At 41.9% G+C, this 14,683-nt stretch overlaps 1 protein-coding gene across 16 annotated transcripts in view; it reads left to right on the top strand.

Annotated features, from left to right (window-relative positions):
• Positions 1 to 14,683, top strand: part of LOC6726317 (potassium voltage-gated channel protein Shaker) — a 118,283-nt gene that overhangs the window by 75,467 nt on the left and 28,133 nt on the right. The window contains exon 1 of one of the 16 annotated variants that reach the window (XM_039296853.2): positions 7,376 to 7,401. The exons of the other annotated variants lie outside the window; for them this stretch is intronic. Coding sequence (XP_039152787.1) covers positions 7,391 to 7,401 — 11 coding nt within the window. The 5' untranslated portion in view covers positions 7,376 to 7,390. Of the gene's footprint in view, positions 1 to 7,375; positions 7,402 to 14,683 lie in introns of those variants that run through there. 16 annotated transcript variants of the gene reach the window in all.

Raw genomic sequence — 14,683 nt, 5'->3', positions numbered from 1 at the left:
GTAAATATACATTTGCACGGGCATTTTAATCACTGAATTATGTCAGCATAAAGTGATTTTAAAATGCATAAATTGCAGACAATTTATCAAATTGTGATACTCACTCACATTCAATGGCACATAATTACACCTTTCTCCTTCGCCCTACTTTGCTGAAAGCCATTCAATTATGGATGCACAATCGATAAAAGCAGCTGAAATCCCTTTCCATTTCCTTATTTAAGCCATGTTTTTACTAACTTGGCCAAGAGCGAAAAGTCGCTTGCATAATCGCTGGCAAATGTGGGATTTTTGGGCGCCGAGTGCCCAAATAAATATGCAATTGTTATGAAAAATCGAAGGCCAACTTTCAAGTGTCAGCCATATTTTACACTCTCTTTTCGGTGAGTGTGTGTGCGTGTGCGAAAAGCGGAGAGTGAGAGTGGCATGCCGGAAGTGGCAAGCAATTTGGGCGGTAAGAAGATACAGTACACGCAGCAAAAATAACGAATAGTTGAACAAATGCCTCATTCAATTTAGTTTTAAAATAAATTAATTGAATATGAAATATGAATATGAAAAACACAATTTTTTTGGATGAATATGCATCATAAATATGGTTTCTAAATATTTAAATAATCCACTTATAATTAGCTAGCAATTAACTGCCAACATTTCTATTCTCAACTTCAATTTTGCTCAGTGTAGACTTCAGCTCATCAGCAGCATCACACACACACACAAAGCAGAAGATGGCCAACTGGTCGCTACTTATGGCGCCAAGATGACGCCCCCTTTTCCGCCTTCACCTCAACGCCCCCCTCCATGTCCATGTCCTTTCCGCCCATCCTGGCAACTTGCAACTCGCTCAAAGGATGCGCTATAAATTTTGCAGGTTGTTTTGCTGCGCTGCACAAGTTTCGGCGGTATAAAACTCAGCCCCGTCATTTACCAACGATTTTCCCGCATTTTTCCACCCATCGATGGCTACGGCATTTGTCTCGCTTTTTTTCGCATTTTTTTCCTTGTTGCGGCCCTTTGCTCGAAAATATGTATATTTTCCATGCTCATCCCCGCTGGTCGCATATTTTATGCAGCTGCCTCGGGTTTTCCTCGGATCCTGCGAGTCCGCCTTTGGGCCAGGACGAAAAGGACGACCGGAAAAAGCAGGACGAGCTGAAGCCGGAATGTCGGCCAAAGCTGCGGGCCACATTTTCCACGCTCGCTCCTCAGCCATTGACGTTTGAGGTTGCATTGTTGCTGAATTGTCCTCGACGAGGTCCTGTGTCCCGTGTAATTGAACCAATCGCCTCTCGCCGCGCCGGAATATGAAATTCCAGCGGCGCGGCAGCCCTTTCATCCAAAAGATATTTTAGCTTTTTTCGCCACTCTCCTACTCGCATCTGCCTGGCATCTCATAAATCTCATTAAAAATGCGGGTGGCAAAAATGATGCCATAGTGCTCAGAGTGGCTACTATTCAAGGGGATCCTAAAAAATGTATTATAATTTTTACCGTTGCCAAAGGAATCACAAACTCAAATTATATTGTCTAATTTCCGTAATTTATGCAAAAAAATACCCTTTCAGCTAGTTTATACCCTATATATCAAATTATAGCTTACAGTAAAATTACAATAGCTCATTCATGAATATGTTGTGTAAATGGCATTTTATTTACTTACCAACTACGGTATTTAAGCCAAATAAATTGGCTCAATACTCCAAAATTTACATCTAGCTTCCCAAATTTGTTTTAGCTTGTTAAGCTAGTTTATTGTTTGTTATTAAATGTTCTATACGTGTGTATAAAAACCCTGTGAATGCCGAGCTTGCATGTGCATAAAGCAATTCTCATACAAAATAGATTAGTTTGGAACTCTAAAATTCACCATTAGGTCCCCTAATTTGTGGCAGATCCCAGTTAGAATAACTGGTCGCCTGGCTACCGCAGATATATCCTGGTCGACGCCTTTATTGTTATCCTCGTTTTGCATGCCCGCCGACTCCATGGCCTCATGGCCTGCCCCTCGGAAAATATGCATTTTCCGCGTTTTTCCGCCACACCCGACCCCTCGCTGGCCATAAATTTGGCTAGCAGCTTAACAAGGGAGCTGAACAGCAATGAACAAAAACAAAAAAAAAAGAAAGAGACTGGAAAAAAAGTATAGAAGAGGCCAGGAAAAAATGCAGCACCACGGGACTGGGAAAATCCGCGCAAAACGAGGGGGAAAACCCAGCAGGCCGTTGGGCTACAATGTATAACATGGCACTAAAAATTTTATGGCTCCCACAGCCTTTGACTTCAGCTTCGGCTTTTTGGTTTTAGCTTTCGATTTGGAATTTGAAATCGGTTAAGTGCAGGCAGGACTAAACCAGGACATTATCCCATTATGGGAATGGCCAGTTTTCTATGGGAATTCGGTGCCGTATCCGCAGCAACGCATTTGCGTCACTTCGGGCCATTTTGTTATTGTTTCGTTTTGGAGGCCAACATAGTTGCCAAATATACCAAAAATAAGTCCAAGCGCTGGCTAATTGATGTAATACGAGTTTTCCGCAACCACAATTCCAGCGTTGGATTTATTATACGAACTCTATATATACACACGTGTATATATATCCTGTGGCCGGCATTTCAGCACTCTCTAATCGATCGAAAGCGACGGCTACAAAATGCACAACTTCATAATGAATATTTTAGCTTGATTAATTGCCAGTCGAACAATGCAGATCCAACCTCGAGCTTGAAACACACAACTGCCAAAAGGAAGTGTTGTACACATCTGGGAATCCGGTTGGCCAAAATAATTTTGATTATGACTTATCGAAGCATTTGATGTACTTGTTAAGACCACAAATATTGGCAGCACTTTGTAAATCCTGCAGTTTTGCTAAATAAATTAATTGGATAATACTTTTACTACTATTACTTAATTGAAATACTATAGATTTCTGTACATCTTGGAAATGTTTCAATTGCAAATGTGATATTTTTTTACTCTGACATCGGCAATATATCTTAATAAATATTATATAACGTACACCCACGTTGACATGCAACTACAACTCAATTATTTTTCGCTTAAACTGCCAATTATTTTGTCGCTCCTTGAAAAAGTGGCGAGTTTCGCAATAAATAATTAATAACACACGAACGTATGTAAAATGCTTATGATTGCCTGGAAACTTCAGAGTTATCCACTGGAATAAATTTATACATCTTTATGCTTCAATCGCAATTCAATTTCTCTTAAATCTGATTTACATAGTTCACGTGAAAGGTGTTTTTTTTTTGTAGTTCTTTCTTTTTTAAATCGAAAATCACCCACAAGCAATGGGTGAAAATATATATTTCAATTTTAAAATAATATACTCTTCATATGGCCATTTCATTCAATTTTCCCCTGAAGTTCTCGCTACTTGCGAAGTATTTTTTATGCATTCATATTTTTTATACATAAATACATATATATTGCGTTAGTGCTCAATGGCCAATGGACCTGACTAATTGATTTTGTACACGAAATATGAATTCAATTTGCGTTGTTTATCATTCCTGGTGGCCCGAGTCGCATGTGCCGGATTAATCCCATTAGGTGGCCGCTCGAAGGGCATTGTGGGTGGGAATTCGGAATTCAGCCTTGCTGCTCTCTGTCAAGGATACGCGAACGTCAGGACCGCCCACTGACGTCACACGGGGGCGGTGAACTGCGGCGATTGCAATCGATGCGGATGACATGACCCAACGACCCATTAACCCACCAACCCGCCGAGTCGCCAAACCAGCTTTTCCGATTCATTCACCTGCTTATAGGATCTTCGCGTTTCAAGCGCGCGCCCAGCATCCGCAGTATGAGCTTTTGGTGGCGCCCTCTGTGCGCTGAGCTTTCGACTGGAAAGCGGAAAGGCCGCAGACGCACAGCTTCCGGCTTCCAGGCGAAAAGCTCAATCCGCTGACAGCTGGCCAACTGACAGTTGACCGTGTTCCGTTTCCGCTGCATTCCGCCAGCGATTAATATGAATATCAAAATGTGATATTAAACGTAACGTATATAAATAAATAACCGACTTTGAAAAGGAATGTAGCTTTCCACAAATTGACTTACCTGTTGGAATTTTTGTTGGGATATAACATAAGTTTTATCAATTTGATAAAACACAAATATATATAAAATCATTGAAACCCCTTTACAGTCTTAACTGATTGCGTTTTATACTTTTTACTAAAAAGACAAAAAACTCATCCTAATATCACATAGTCTTTTGAGTAAACAACATTCTAGTAAAAGTGATTCTTACAATTTCAGAAATAACTCAATCTATTTGACAAATTGAATTTTTTTTATTAAATGGTATTAAATCCCAAATGCACCCACATATATAAATCAACAGGTGTAGGCCGCAAATATTCGTTTCAAACAAGATAATGCACCTGTAGACACCATGGTGTGCAATTGGTACTCGATAACCTATAAATATTATTTTTAAAAAACATCATATATTATCTGTCATATAAATTCCTAACCATAAAAATATGTTTGGCAAATGACCAAAAAAAAAATCCACAAATGAGGTTCTAAGCTGAAGGGTTCATACACAACAATTTAACTTTTTTTAAACGAAATATTTTAAATATGAAAGTTGAAGTGACAAAGCAAAGCTAAACGAACTGCGATTTTGACATTTGCCAGCGGGTGTACCGCCTAGTCCTTTTGCTCGTGAGCTTTATTCATTGAGGAATCTGACGAAGCTCAAGCTCGCTCCGCGGCAGGATTCGCACCCTGGAAGCCCAGCTGACAGCTTCCAGCTTCCAGCGGCGGAGCAGCTGTCCCATCGGTGGGCGCAAACGGAGGAGTGTTGGGCGGATGGTTGGGTGGTTGGGCGGTTGGGAGGACCCCCGGTCAGAAGAACACCCGAGAACGGAACGAGGAACACCGGCCAGCGGAACGGGGGAATGAGCGGACCGAGTGGAACGCCGAGTGGCTGGCCCAGTACACTCTGCCGAGAGTCAGTCTTTGGCAGTCAGCAGCCGACAGCAGATGCCGACGAGGATGCAGAATAACCGATATCTGAATGCGAATCCGAATCGAAATCGAAACCATAACCGAATCCCGAACCGAAATCGAAACTGAAACTGAAACTGGGAAAAGTGCGCGGAAGTGTGTGTGTTCCATTGCCGATTCGTGGCGTTCCAGTGGCAGTGCATCAACAAGGGGGCGGGCGCCGCGAAAGGGGGCGGGGCAGGACACAAAGCCAAAGACGAACTAGAAACGGCCGCGGGCAACAAAAATAAATTAGAAACAAGAGAGCCGAGAAAAAGCCAGAAAGCACTCACAACCAGCCAAAGAAAACGTGTTAAAATCTAGTTGAAAAAAATATATAAGCATTTTTTTACACTTTTTTTTAAGACAACAAATTTTTTTCTACTGTGCGTGTGTAAAAGACGAATCACAAGAATGATGGAAAAAAGTGCGGCAAATGGAGAGATTAAAACCGAGCGATAAAGATACACAAATCCATGGGATTGCGTGCGTGTGCTTAACCTTGACATATCAAACAAAACAACAAAATTAGACCAGAGTGTAAAAAAGAATTAAAAAATATTTATCTATTGTGTCTGCAGTGCGGATTCTGCGATTTTTGGCATCGCTGAAATTCCGCTGACATGCCATTCAACCCAACAGTAAATCGAACAAGCGCAAGAACACACAATTTTAGCTAGCAAAAATAACCAACAAATATATAAATAAATATATAAATCAAATTCAAGAAAAAAAAACTGCAAACAAAACCAATAAACACTTCAGAAATTTCATTAAACAAGTGGCCGCCAAAGAGAAAGTAGTGCAAGAAGAAAGGTGAAAGGCGGTGGGTGGGGTAGTGTGTTCAAATAACATATTGCTAAGCAGAAAAAGAATCACAGAGAGCAGGACCAAAGGAGAGAGTGAGAGAGAGCGAAAGAAAGAGGGAAAGAGAGGGCTCAATTGTTGTTGTTGTTGTTTGCACAGCAGCCTACCTGAACAGCAGCAACAACAACAGCGAGCATCAGCAGCAATTCCGCTGTAAGCAATATTTTTGAGGTATATCCTTCTTAAGGACGTTCCAAAGGCAATTTGCTGCTGCTGCTGCTGCTGCAGTGTGTGTGTGTGTGTTTGTCCCTCTGCTTTTGCCCCAACATTTCTCTCTTTTCGCTTTGTCTTCATCTTCACGTAAACACACACACATACTCACACAGAGAAATGCCCAAAGAAACTGAGGCAGAAAGGAGAAAATCAGGCGTATACGTAAATATCCTTAAAGCATTGGCATTTGTATTTTTCGCCATTTGCTATTTATTTCCCACATATTCGAAGCTTTTTGATTCATGTTGCTAGAATATGTCGTATTTCAACCCTAATTCGTTGATAATCCGCTCAAATAAGAACTTCAAAACATTAAATACAACACAAACTTAATATTTTACTAGTATGGTAAAGATTAATTTCATGCAAATATTTGCATGTGATGCAAAAAATAAAATTCCATTCCGTCTTACATTCGTAGAATCTTAAACTGTGCATAAAACTAATATATACTCTTGCTGATCGCATAACTCATACGCCGTGGTGTTTCAACTTAAAATAAGATTTTTCATTTATAGAAGTAGGGAGCAGCTATCCAATCATAAATTCCCCTTAGAATTGAATGTAATCTACGGATGCGTCGATTGACTTCTTCAAACTGTCCACGTGGCGTATGCGTTATATTTGCAATATTCACTAGGGACAACAGTGCGGATGAGTTTTTTTTATGCTGACCATAAAGCCGTAAAAATCGCACGCTAACCACAAATCTGCCCCAGATTGAGTCCTTAATTCATCCTTTATCCATGCGGCCTCTCACCTGGCTGCAATTTGCCGAAACTTTTGGCAAGTGCTCAATTTCGTGGCACACACAGATGCTGGATGCTAAATGCTCTGCATGCCGCCGATGTTGACCTTTCGAGGCTGCCAAAACGCTCACACAGACAGTCGAAATTGATGGATGAGCCAGATGGTGGGTCCCTCTATTCTGATTTTGCTTTTGGTTTACACCGAGATTGGCAACGTGTGAACTTCAAACTGTTGCCAAAAACCCACACAGCACACGAAAATACACGGATAGCTAATCAAAATTGATTAAAACCCATCGATGACAGCGAGTTTTGTGCAGTGAATGCCGGGGAAATGGCAAATTGAAAATGGGGAATGTGATAAAAGCGAAGGTGAGGTGTCAACACAATGCAGTTAGACCCATCAATCAATTAGCATCGGCAGGTGGCAGCTGAACGATAAAGCACTTAAATACCTATAAAACTAGGCCTAAAACGAGATCGATATTTTAAATTCAAGCCAAAAAAACGCAACTTATTTGTGGAGGTCGATTCAGCAATGGACGAGTCGTATGTATTTTATTTCAGTTTTTATTTATTATGACGATTTTTGTTATATTATCTTTCCTTCTGATCATTGCATTTTATAATTTTCTGTTTAATTTGTTTAGCCCAGATGCAAATACAAATATACTGTCTTTTTTATAATTCTATATTTTTGAAACTTGCTTAAACCATGTTATTAACTTTTTATTCCTTATTCATTCTCTTTTGTTATGTTTTGGTTTAATTCAAATTTAAAATTACTTAATTTATGATTATTACATATTTAATATTTATTTTTTATTATTAAATTATTATATATTCGTTTTAAGCATTTATTTATATATCTTGAGAGGGTTTCGATGCAGGTTTGGATAGTATGGGCGAAATATGTGTGCTACTAGGTCTGAAAGTTGAATTATCGAGGGTATTGGTGCTTGTGCAACTTCTTCCATAATGTCTTTGGTCCTCAAAAGTTCAGTCTAGTTTGGCCAACTAGGGAAAAGTAAAGTAAAGTGAAGTGAAGTGAAGTTAACTGGAGTTGAGTTGAGTTCAGTTCCACAAAATGCGTGACAAGACAAAGGCAACAACAGAGGCGTGAGTTGATGTCTCTTTCTGGCCAGCTCTTCCTCTCTCTCTTGCTCTCGTCCCCTCTCTCTCGCTCTACCTTTCTTTACGTTTTTTTTTCGTTTTTTTGTTGTGGGAGGGGGTTAAGTATTTACTGCGCACACCGAAAAAATAGAAAAGCCAAAGGAAACGAAAATCGTGAGAGATGCGAAGAGATGAAAGAGGGCAGGCAATGGGGACCCGGTTCACTTTTTCCCGGCCTAGCAAAATTCCCGGCCCCAAAGGACCCTTGCACACACACACACATACATACATACATATCTATGTATATATATACGGCAAACACGCAGACGCAATAGCAAAAAAAACGGACAGCTGCTTAACACTTCTGAAAGAGGGAGTGAGAGAGGGAGATAGGTGTAGCGGAGGTGTCTGATAATAACGGCAAAGATAATGGAAAAGCGCACAATACGCTAGGCTGCGAAGCCAGCGAAGCAGCGGGCGAAGCAGGAAACGCCAATAAACGAGACAACACAGCGGACAAACGGCAAACGCAGCCAGGACACGCACTCTCTTTCTCACTTGCTCTCTTGATTTGTGCGTGTGTATGGGTTGCATAAATCCGCCAACAAGTTTCCCATTGTGCAGGGCCTTAGAATTTCCCTTTTTGCCTCAACATCCTTCGCGCTCTCACTCTCTTTCCCTCCACCTAGCCCTCGCCCTCTCTCTCTCTCCTCACAATGACTCACGAGGCTTGCTCTCGTATTAGTGTTATTTTGTTATACACACACGCCACACGTGCGTGTGTGTGTGTGCGCGCAGGAGAGCGTAAGTGTGTGTGTTTGTGTGTGTATGTGTGTGCGTCGGTGTCATTACATCGCCAGTTAAGCGCTTACACGCTTCAATTTCTCGCTTGCCACTTATGGCCCAACATTCGTCGCCTTTCGTCCTTTTCGCCTCGCTGTCCGTTTCGGTGCGTGCCACTTCCGCCGTTCCACGCGTTCCACTGCCAGCTGTTCCGCATCGCTCCACCGTTCCATTACCAACTTGTGCCGGGCCACGTTTTTGCGCGCTCTTCCAGTTGTTTGTTCTGCTGGTCCTCGAACTGGAAACCAAGCGAAAGGCGAAAGGCAAAGAGCGACTAGCGGGATAAACCCGCTCCCTTTCCCTCATTTGCTTTAAAAAAATGATGAAAAGAAGGCCTAGGGCAAATCAAAGAATACATCTTCCTTACTTCAATCTAAAAATATCATAAATACATATACATATGCGTGTAGCCCCGTGCAAAAGTTGTTTTTCTGTTGTGTGTGTGTGTGAAGTAATCTAAAATAAAACACCTCCGAAAATAAGTTAAGGCGTGGGCCATTTACATTCGAGGCTACATATGTGTGTGTGCGTGCATGTATGTACGTATGTGTGTGTGTGTGTCTCGACTTCACCTGTGTTACCTCCCCCATCAATTCTGCTGCCCAATTTCTCTCTGCCGAACCGAAAGGTTCAAGGTTGTTGTTCCCAATCGAAAAGTCGCGCCAAAAACAACAAACAGCAGATTGCTCTCCATTCGCAATCAATTGCAATTATTCCAAACAAAAAAAGGAGCAAAGAGAAAGAGGTTGGGAGTAGTGGGCTGAATGAAAACGCTTTAAATGCCGCCCATAAATAAATTGTGAAAAATCTGGGCTCAAAAAAAATCAATAGGTAAAGGACATCTTGCAGGCTATCCGCTGCCAGCCTATTTTTACCCAATAAATTCAAAACAACCTAAAACTTGTATGAGTGCTTTCTAAAAGCGGAAATTGCAATTTTCACTCGCTGTTTCCGGTTCAAATGAAACGATTTCGGTGCACGTATATGTGTGTGTGTGCGTAGTGTGTACTTCCATCTTTTTTTATTTTGTTGGAAAAATAAATGGTGAAACAAAAAGCTAACATAAATAAATAAATGTCAAACTGCAGCTAAAAATATATGTGACAAATAACGCCGAAAGCAATGTCAACAACAAAGTGGAAAGTGCATTGCCTAATTGCCAAAGAAAAAACAATTCTAAAAGCCAAGCAAAACACACAACTGTAATACAAATACATGTATATACCACATATATATTGAACAACAAAATCCCAGACTCGTCTTCAACTAGCCCGAATTGAAAGAGAGAAACCCAAAGGACTTCCAAGCCATTGCCAAATGCTAGCCGAAATAGGAGCCAAAGCAATCTTAATGGCCAGAAGCAGCTGCACGGAGGTGCCGAAAGCCAAGGAGCTCGCCAAATAACAGAAGGTGCTCCGGACTAGAAGCATCAGAAGCAGCAGCACCAGCAGCAGCAACACCACCACCGCCAGCATCGCAAGTGGATTACCGTAAAGTGGAGCAGCCGCAGGACGAGGTCGAGGGCGCGGCCAGGATACGCCATCCGAGCAGGCTGAGCATTGGCGCAATTAGCGATTCGCACCACTTGCTCGTCCTCAACCATTTCCCGCATCGATTTCATCGAGCGATGGGGCCTCACACCGGTCCTGCGACCGCGCCAGGAGCAGCCGTTGAGCGGTGAAAACCTATCCAACGCCTCGCCCCCTCTTCTCTGCGATAGGTAAGGTCCTTGAACGATCTGCTTACCCAGATACCATAGCCTTTATCTTGGGCAAGCAATCGGGGAAGTGCGAAAAACTGCCTTTTTTGCTCGTACTTTAGGCCTATAAATATGGAAGAGAACATGGTCACTGGCTTATTTAAAGATATCGTTATAAACTATTTCTTACATTTTCTAGAGAAACTTGAATTGCTTAAACATATTCTTCGAGTAGATACACTTTTTTCTTCTTGAGGATAAATTGAGCTTACTTCGAAGTCTTCGAAGAAATATTCCAAATCCTCTGACAAAACAATACATTTTTCTTAATGATTTTATCCTTCTTTTTGATAAAGAATAAAATTCTTGCATTATATAAATAAAGAAATGTAGTACGATAAGAAGAAACCATAAAAATGAAAACAAGAAACGCTAGTTACCCTGCGATATTCAAATTTAGAAGAGACGCAATATGTCATCCGCTGGTCACGAAATTCATTGCATACCTCAGGGCGTGCATCCCTTCGCGATGATGATGAATGACAAATGATGAAGCGCCAGCCGCAGTGGAGTGAATGTAAATGTGAATGCAGATGCACAAACAGACAGAAGGACAGACACCCACATACGGACATAACACCCACTCACACTGCGGTGCGAAATGGTGGGCGGGTCAATGCGGCGTATGCGCAATGTGACATTGACAGCTGCCCAAACGGCAAACACAAAAGTGGCACAGCATCAATATCATTAACATTCCAATGGCCCCAGACCGGAGCCCTCACCGCACACTCACCATCATTCATTCATTCAGTCAGTCATTCATTCAGTCATTCCCCCGCTGCCTTTTCAGCCGATTGAGACATAACAATATCCTTTGATGATATCCTGTAATCGTCTCAGTGAATTGACATGAGTTTGACATCGATAACGATGTGCTGTGTCCTCGTGGCTCCCCTTCGCCTTTGCCACGCCGCTTCTTTGGCTTTCCTTTGTGTGGAGAAAGCATTTTCGCCGAGCAGAAGTTCAAGAACAAATGAAGAGCGAATCCAATGCATCTGGGTAAATTGGTAAATTGATGCCCGACGCTGGCGAAAGCAATTCAAGGCACTAAAATCGCTGACACCAAGTACTTTCTTGTTTGCTGCAGAGAGAGAAAGCAAATTATAAAATATAGATTATAAAATATATATAAATATAGAGAATTAATCTTGCATGTTTTAAAAATGTACATAAAATCAAATATCAAATGTTCGAAGGGCAAATCTATGCATATAGGTATCTCCGGAGCATCTAGCACCATTAAGCGCCACTTTGAGCAAAATCTCAAGCTTTCCATCTTGAGATATAGAAAATATTTTGGACAGTGTCCTTACACATCAGTCTGCTCCTTGCTGCTCTTGTTGTTGCTGATTGACGAGGCTTACACTTTCACTTTGCCTTTTACCCAAGCAAACAATTGCCGCACATTTCAACTTGCAACTTGACTTTTGCCCGCTCCTGGCTGCTTGCCGCTTGCTATTTGCTGTCATTGTTCTTGACTTTTGATCCCCACTGTTGTTGCTGTTGCTGCTTTTTTTGCTGGCAATAGTGTTGGTAGTAGTGGTTGTAGTTGTTTGTAGTTGTTGCTGCCAGCGACAAGGCGACAAGCGCCGTCAACGTCAGCAGCAAACAGCGAACAACAAAGCAACAAAGCCACCGAACAATGGACACCGAACACAGCCAACAATGGGGGAGGTGTGTGAGTGTGGGTGTGCTATAAAGACCTTCCCCCTCTCCCTCATCTTCCCAGTCCCTAGAAACACACACCCATGCATGTCTCGCCATTTTCGCTTTATGTCGCTTTCACTCGCTTGACTTTCGCCACGAAAAACCGAAAAAACCCCACCTCAGTTTCAGATTGTGCGGTGCATTAAAATTAAAACCAGCCTCGGTTGAGGGTCCTCGATCTCCTGCTATCTCTCCGTAGTCAAGTGTCCATTCTGTAGGTCCTTTTCCATCCGCTTTTCACCCCTTTGACACCCCTGACAACCCCCCTGTGCCACCACTCTGCTAACTCCTGCTCCTTTGACGCACTTGAGACATTTGAAAAGTTTCACCTTTGGAGAAGTTCGCTTCGCTTTTAAATTGCGCGCTTAACAAGTTCGTTTCCTGTCCTTTTTTTATCCTGGCCCCCACTTCGCTGAAAACTCCACACTGCCCGTTCCATTGTTACTTTCCTTTAAGCTTAGCCTGCCTTTTTCGAATAATAAACGACGAAAAGTTTCGAATAGCGGAACATGTTTAAAATGCCTGACGTGCACACTTTTCCAGCATTTTTTGCCTCGCCTCGCCAGGACCCTTTCTCCGTAATTTTCCCCAACGCCTTCTCCATTTTCAACTCACAGCCCCTTTCATTCATTCTTTTCTGGCCACACGTGCATTGGTAAATGCAAACAGCACCGAAAACAGAAAACAGAAGGCGACAGGCAACAAGCTTTCGCCCACTCCTCCTGCCACTCCCACTCCGCCACCCACTTTCACCCCACTTTCTCCACCCACTTTGGTTGTTGTTGGCAGCTGCGGAACGGCTTGCATGTCGGTGCACACGAGTAGAACCTGAGAATGGTTGCCAAAAATAAAAAAACACCAAACGGAAACGGAAAATGAGAATGGAAATGAAAAACGAGAAAGCAAAGTGTTAAAGATATGTTCAAAACTTCTATATACCCTCGATCTTGATATTACATTGTTACCATTTACTTTTTCTATACTTTGCAAAGCTTTTAATAAGAATATGCAAAATGCCATCGCATTCTGTTTTGAATTTGAATTTAATTTTAAGCTTATTTCACATATCATCTAATATCTTCCAATTTCCTTGACATATTATACCCTATGTGCTGAAAAAAAGGTAAATCACGAATAACATACCAACAACCCACACAAATTGTGCACGCAACTGCCCAAGGTCATAAAAGGGCAGGCCAGTTGGTAGTCGCTAGTTGGTTAGTCCGTCCGTCCGTCCGTCCGTCCGTCCGTCCGACTATCCAACAGCCGTCCAGCTATCCGTCCGTGAATCTTTCAGCCAGGGATTTGCATAATTCAACGCTGCGGCGGCCGTGATTCCCGATCCCCCGTCTGGCGATTGATGGCCCCGGATCCGGATCCGGCTGCAAATAAAAGTCCGGGTGCAAATCCGGACGGCAGGTGTATTTCCAAGGCAAATTGGTGAAATGCAATGCAGTTCTGGAAAAAAAAACATGGGAAGTGTTTACACAGCGCACAACGATTTCAAGGAAATGAAATTGATGAATATAGTGGAAAAATATGCATCACATGAAGAGTTTCAGGTGCTTTTTTATGTCATCTATTTCAAGGAAATGCAATTGCTCATACAAAAAGATATATCTGCATTATATAAAATATTCCAAAATGAATATTGATTGAAGATTTTTAACTGATTCCACGACTTAAATGCTACTTATTAAACTTCTGGCCAATCTTGATTAAGATCTTTTCTCCACGTGCATATTCATTTATTCATATTCAGGTTCAAAACTTTGTCAGTCGAATGCCGTTTGTGACGTCAGCATCGAATCGAGTTTCGCATTCGCATTCACCTTGCACAGCCTGCGGCGCCTCTCGTTTGACGGCGTTGATTGAATCATGTTGACACGCTTCCTCCGTCCGATCCCCAAGCCCCCCCCACGTACGCCCATGTGTTTTCCGCCAGTGGGGGGCGGTGGCAAATCAGCTTTATCAATGCTATTTCCCATAGGGGAATCGATTCGGCCGTGGGCCGCACACAATGTCGCGCCCGAACAAAGGAGTTTTTAAAGCAAAACATGAGGTCCTTAATAATGAAGATATGTAGGCGAGCATTTCAATATTAATAATAATAATACTGATGATCAAGTGTTTTAGTCATCTGAAAACAGTTCTTTATAATTGGATATAGGTCGCCTGGCACTTTCTTTAAGAAGAAGCGCCCTTCTCGGCGATTCTCAACTACCACACGTAAGTGGGTGAAAGTTGATGATGAAAATATGTGTTTATCTGATTCTTTATGAATTTAATAATTTAATAACAAGAACTTTCAAATCATTTCATCATTTTAATAAACTTCTTTAATGGTATATTTATGTTGCTTTACTTATTCGCCCTTCTTGGCAATTCTCAATGGTCTTGCTTAAG

The sequence above is a fragment of the Drosophila simulans genome, chromosome X (genome assembly GCF_016746395.2).
Source record: "Drosophila simulans strain w501 chromosome X, Prin_Dsim_3.1, whole genome shotgun sequence".
Lineage (NCBI taxonomy): Eukaryota > Metazoa > Arthropoda > Insecta > Diptera > Drosophilidae > Drosophila > Drosophila simulans.
This window is presented reverse-complemented; position numbering and strand designations above follow the sequence as displayed.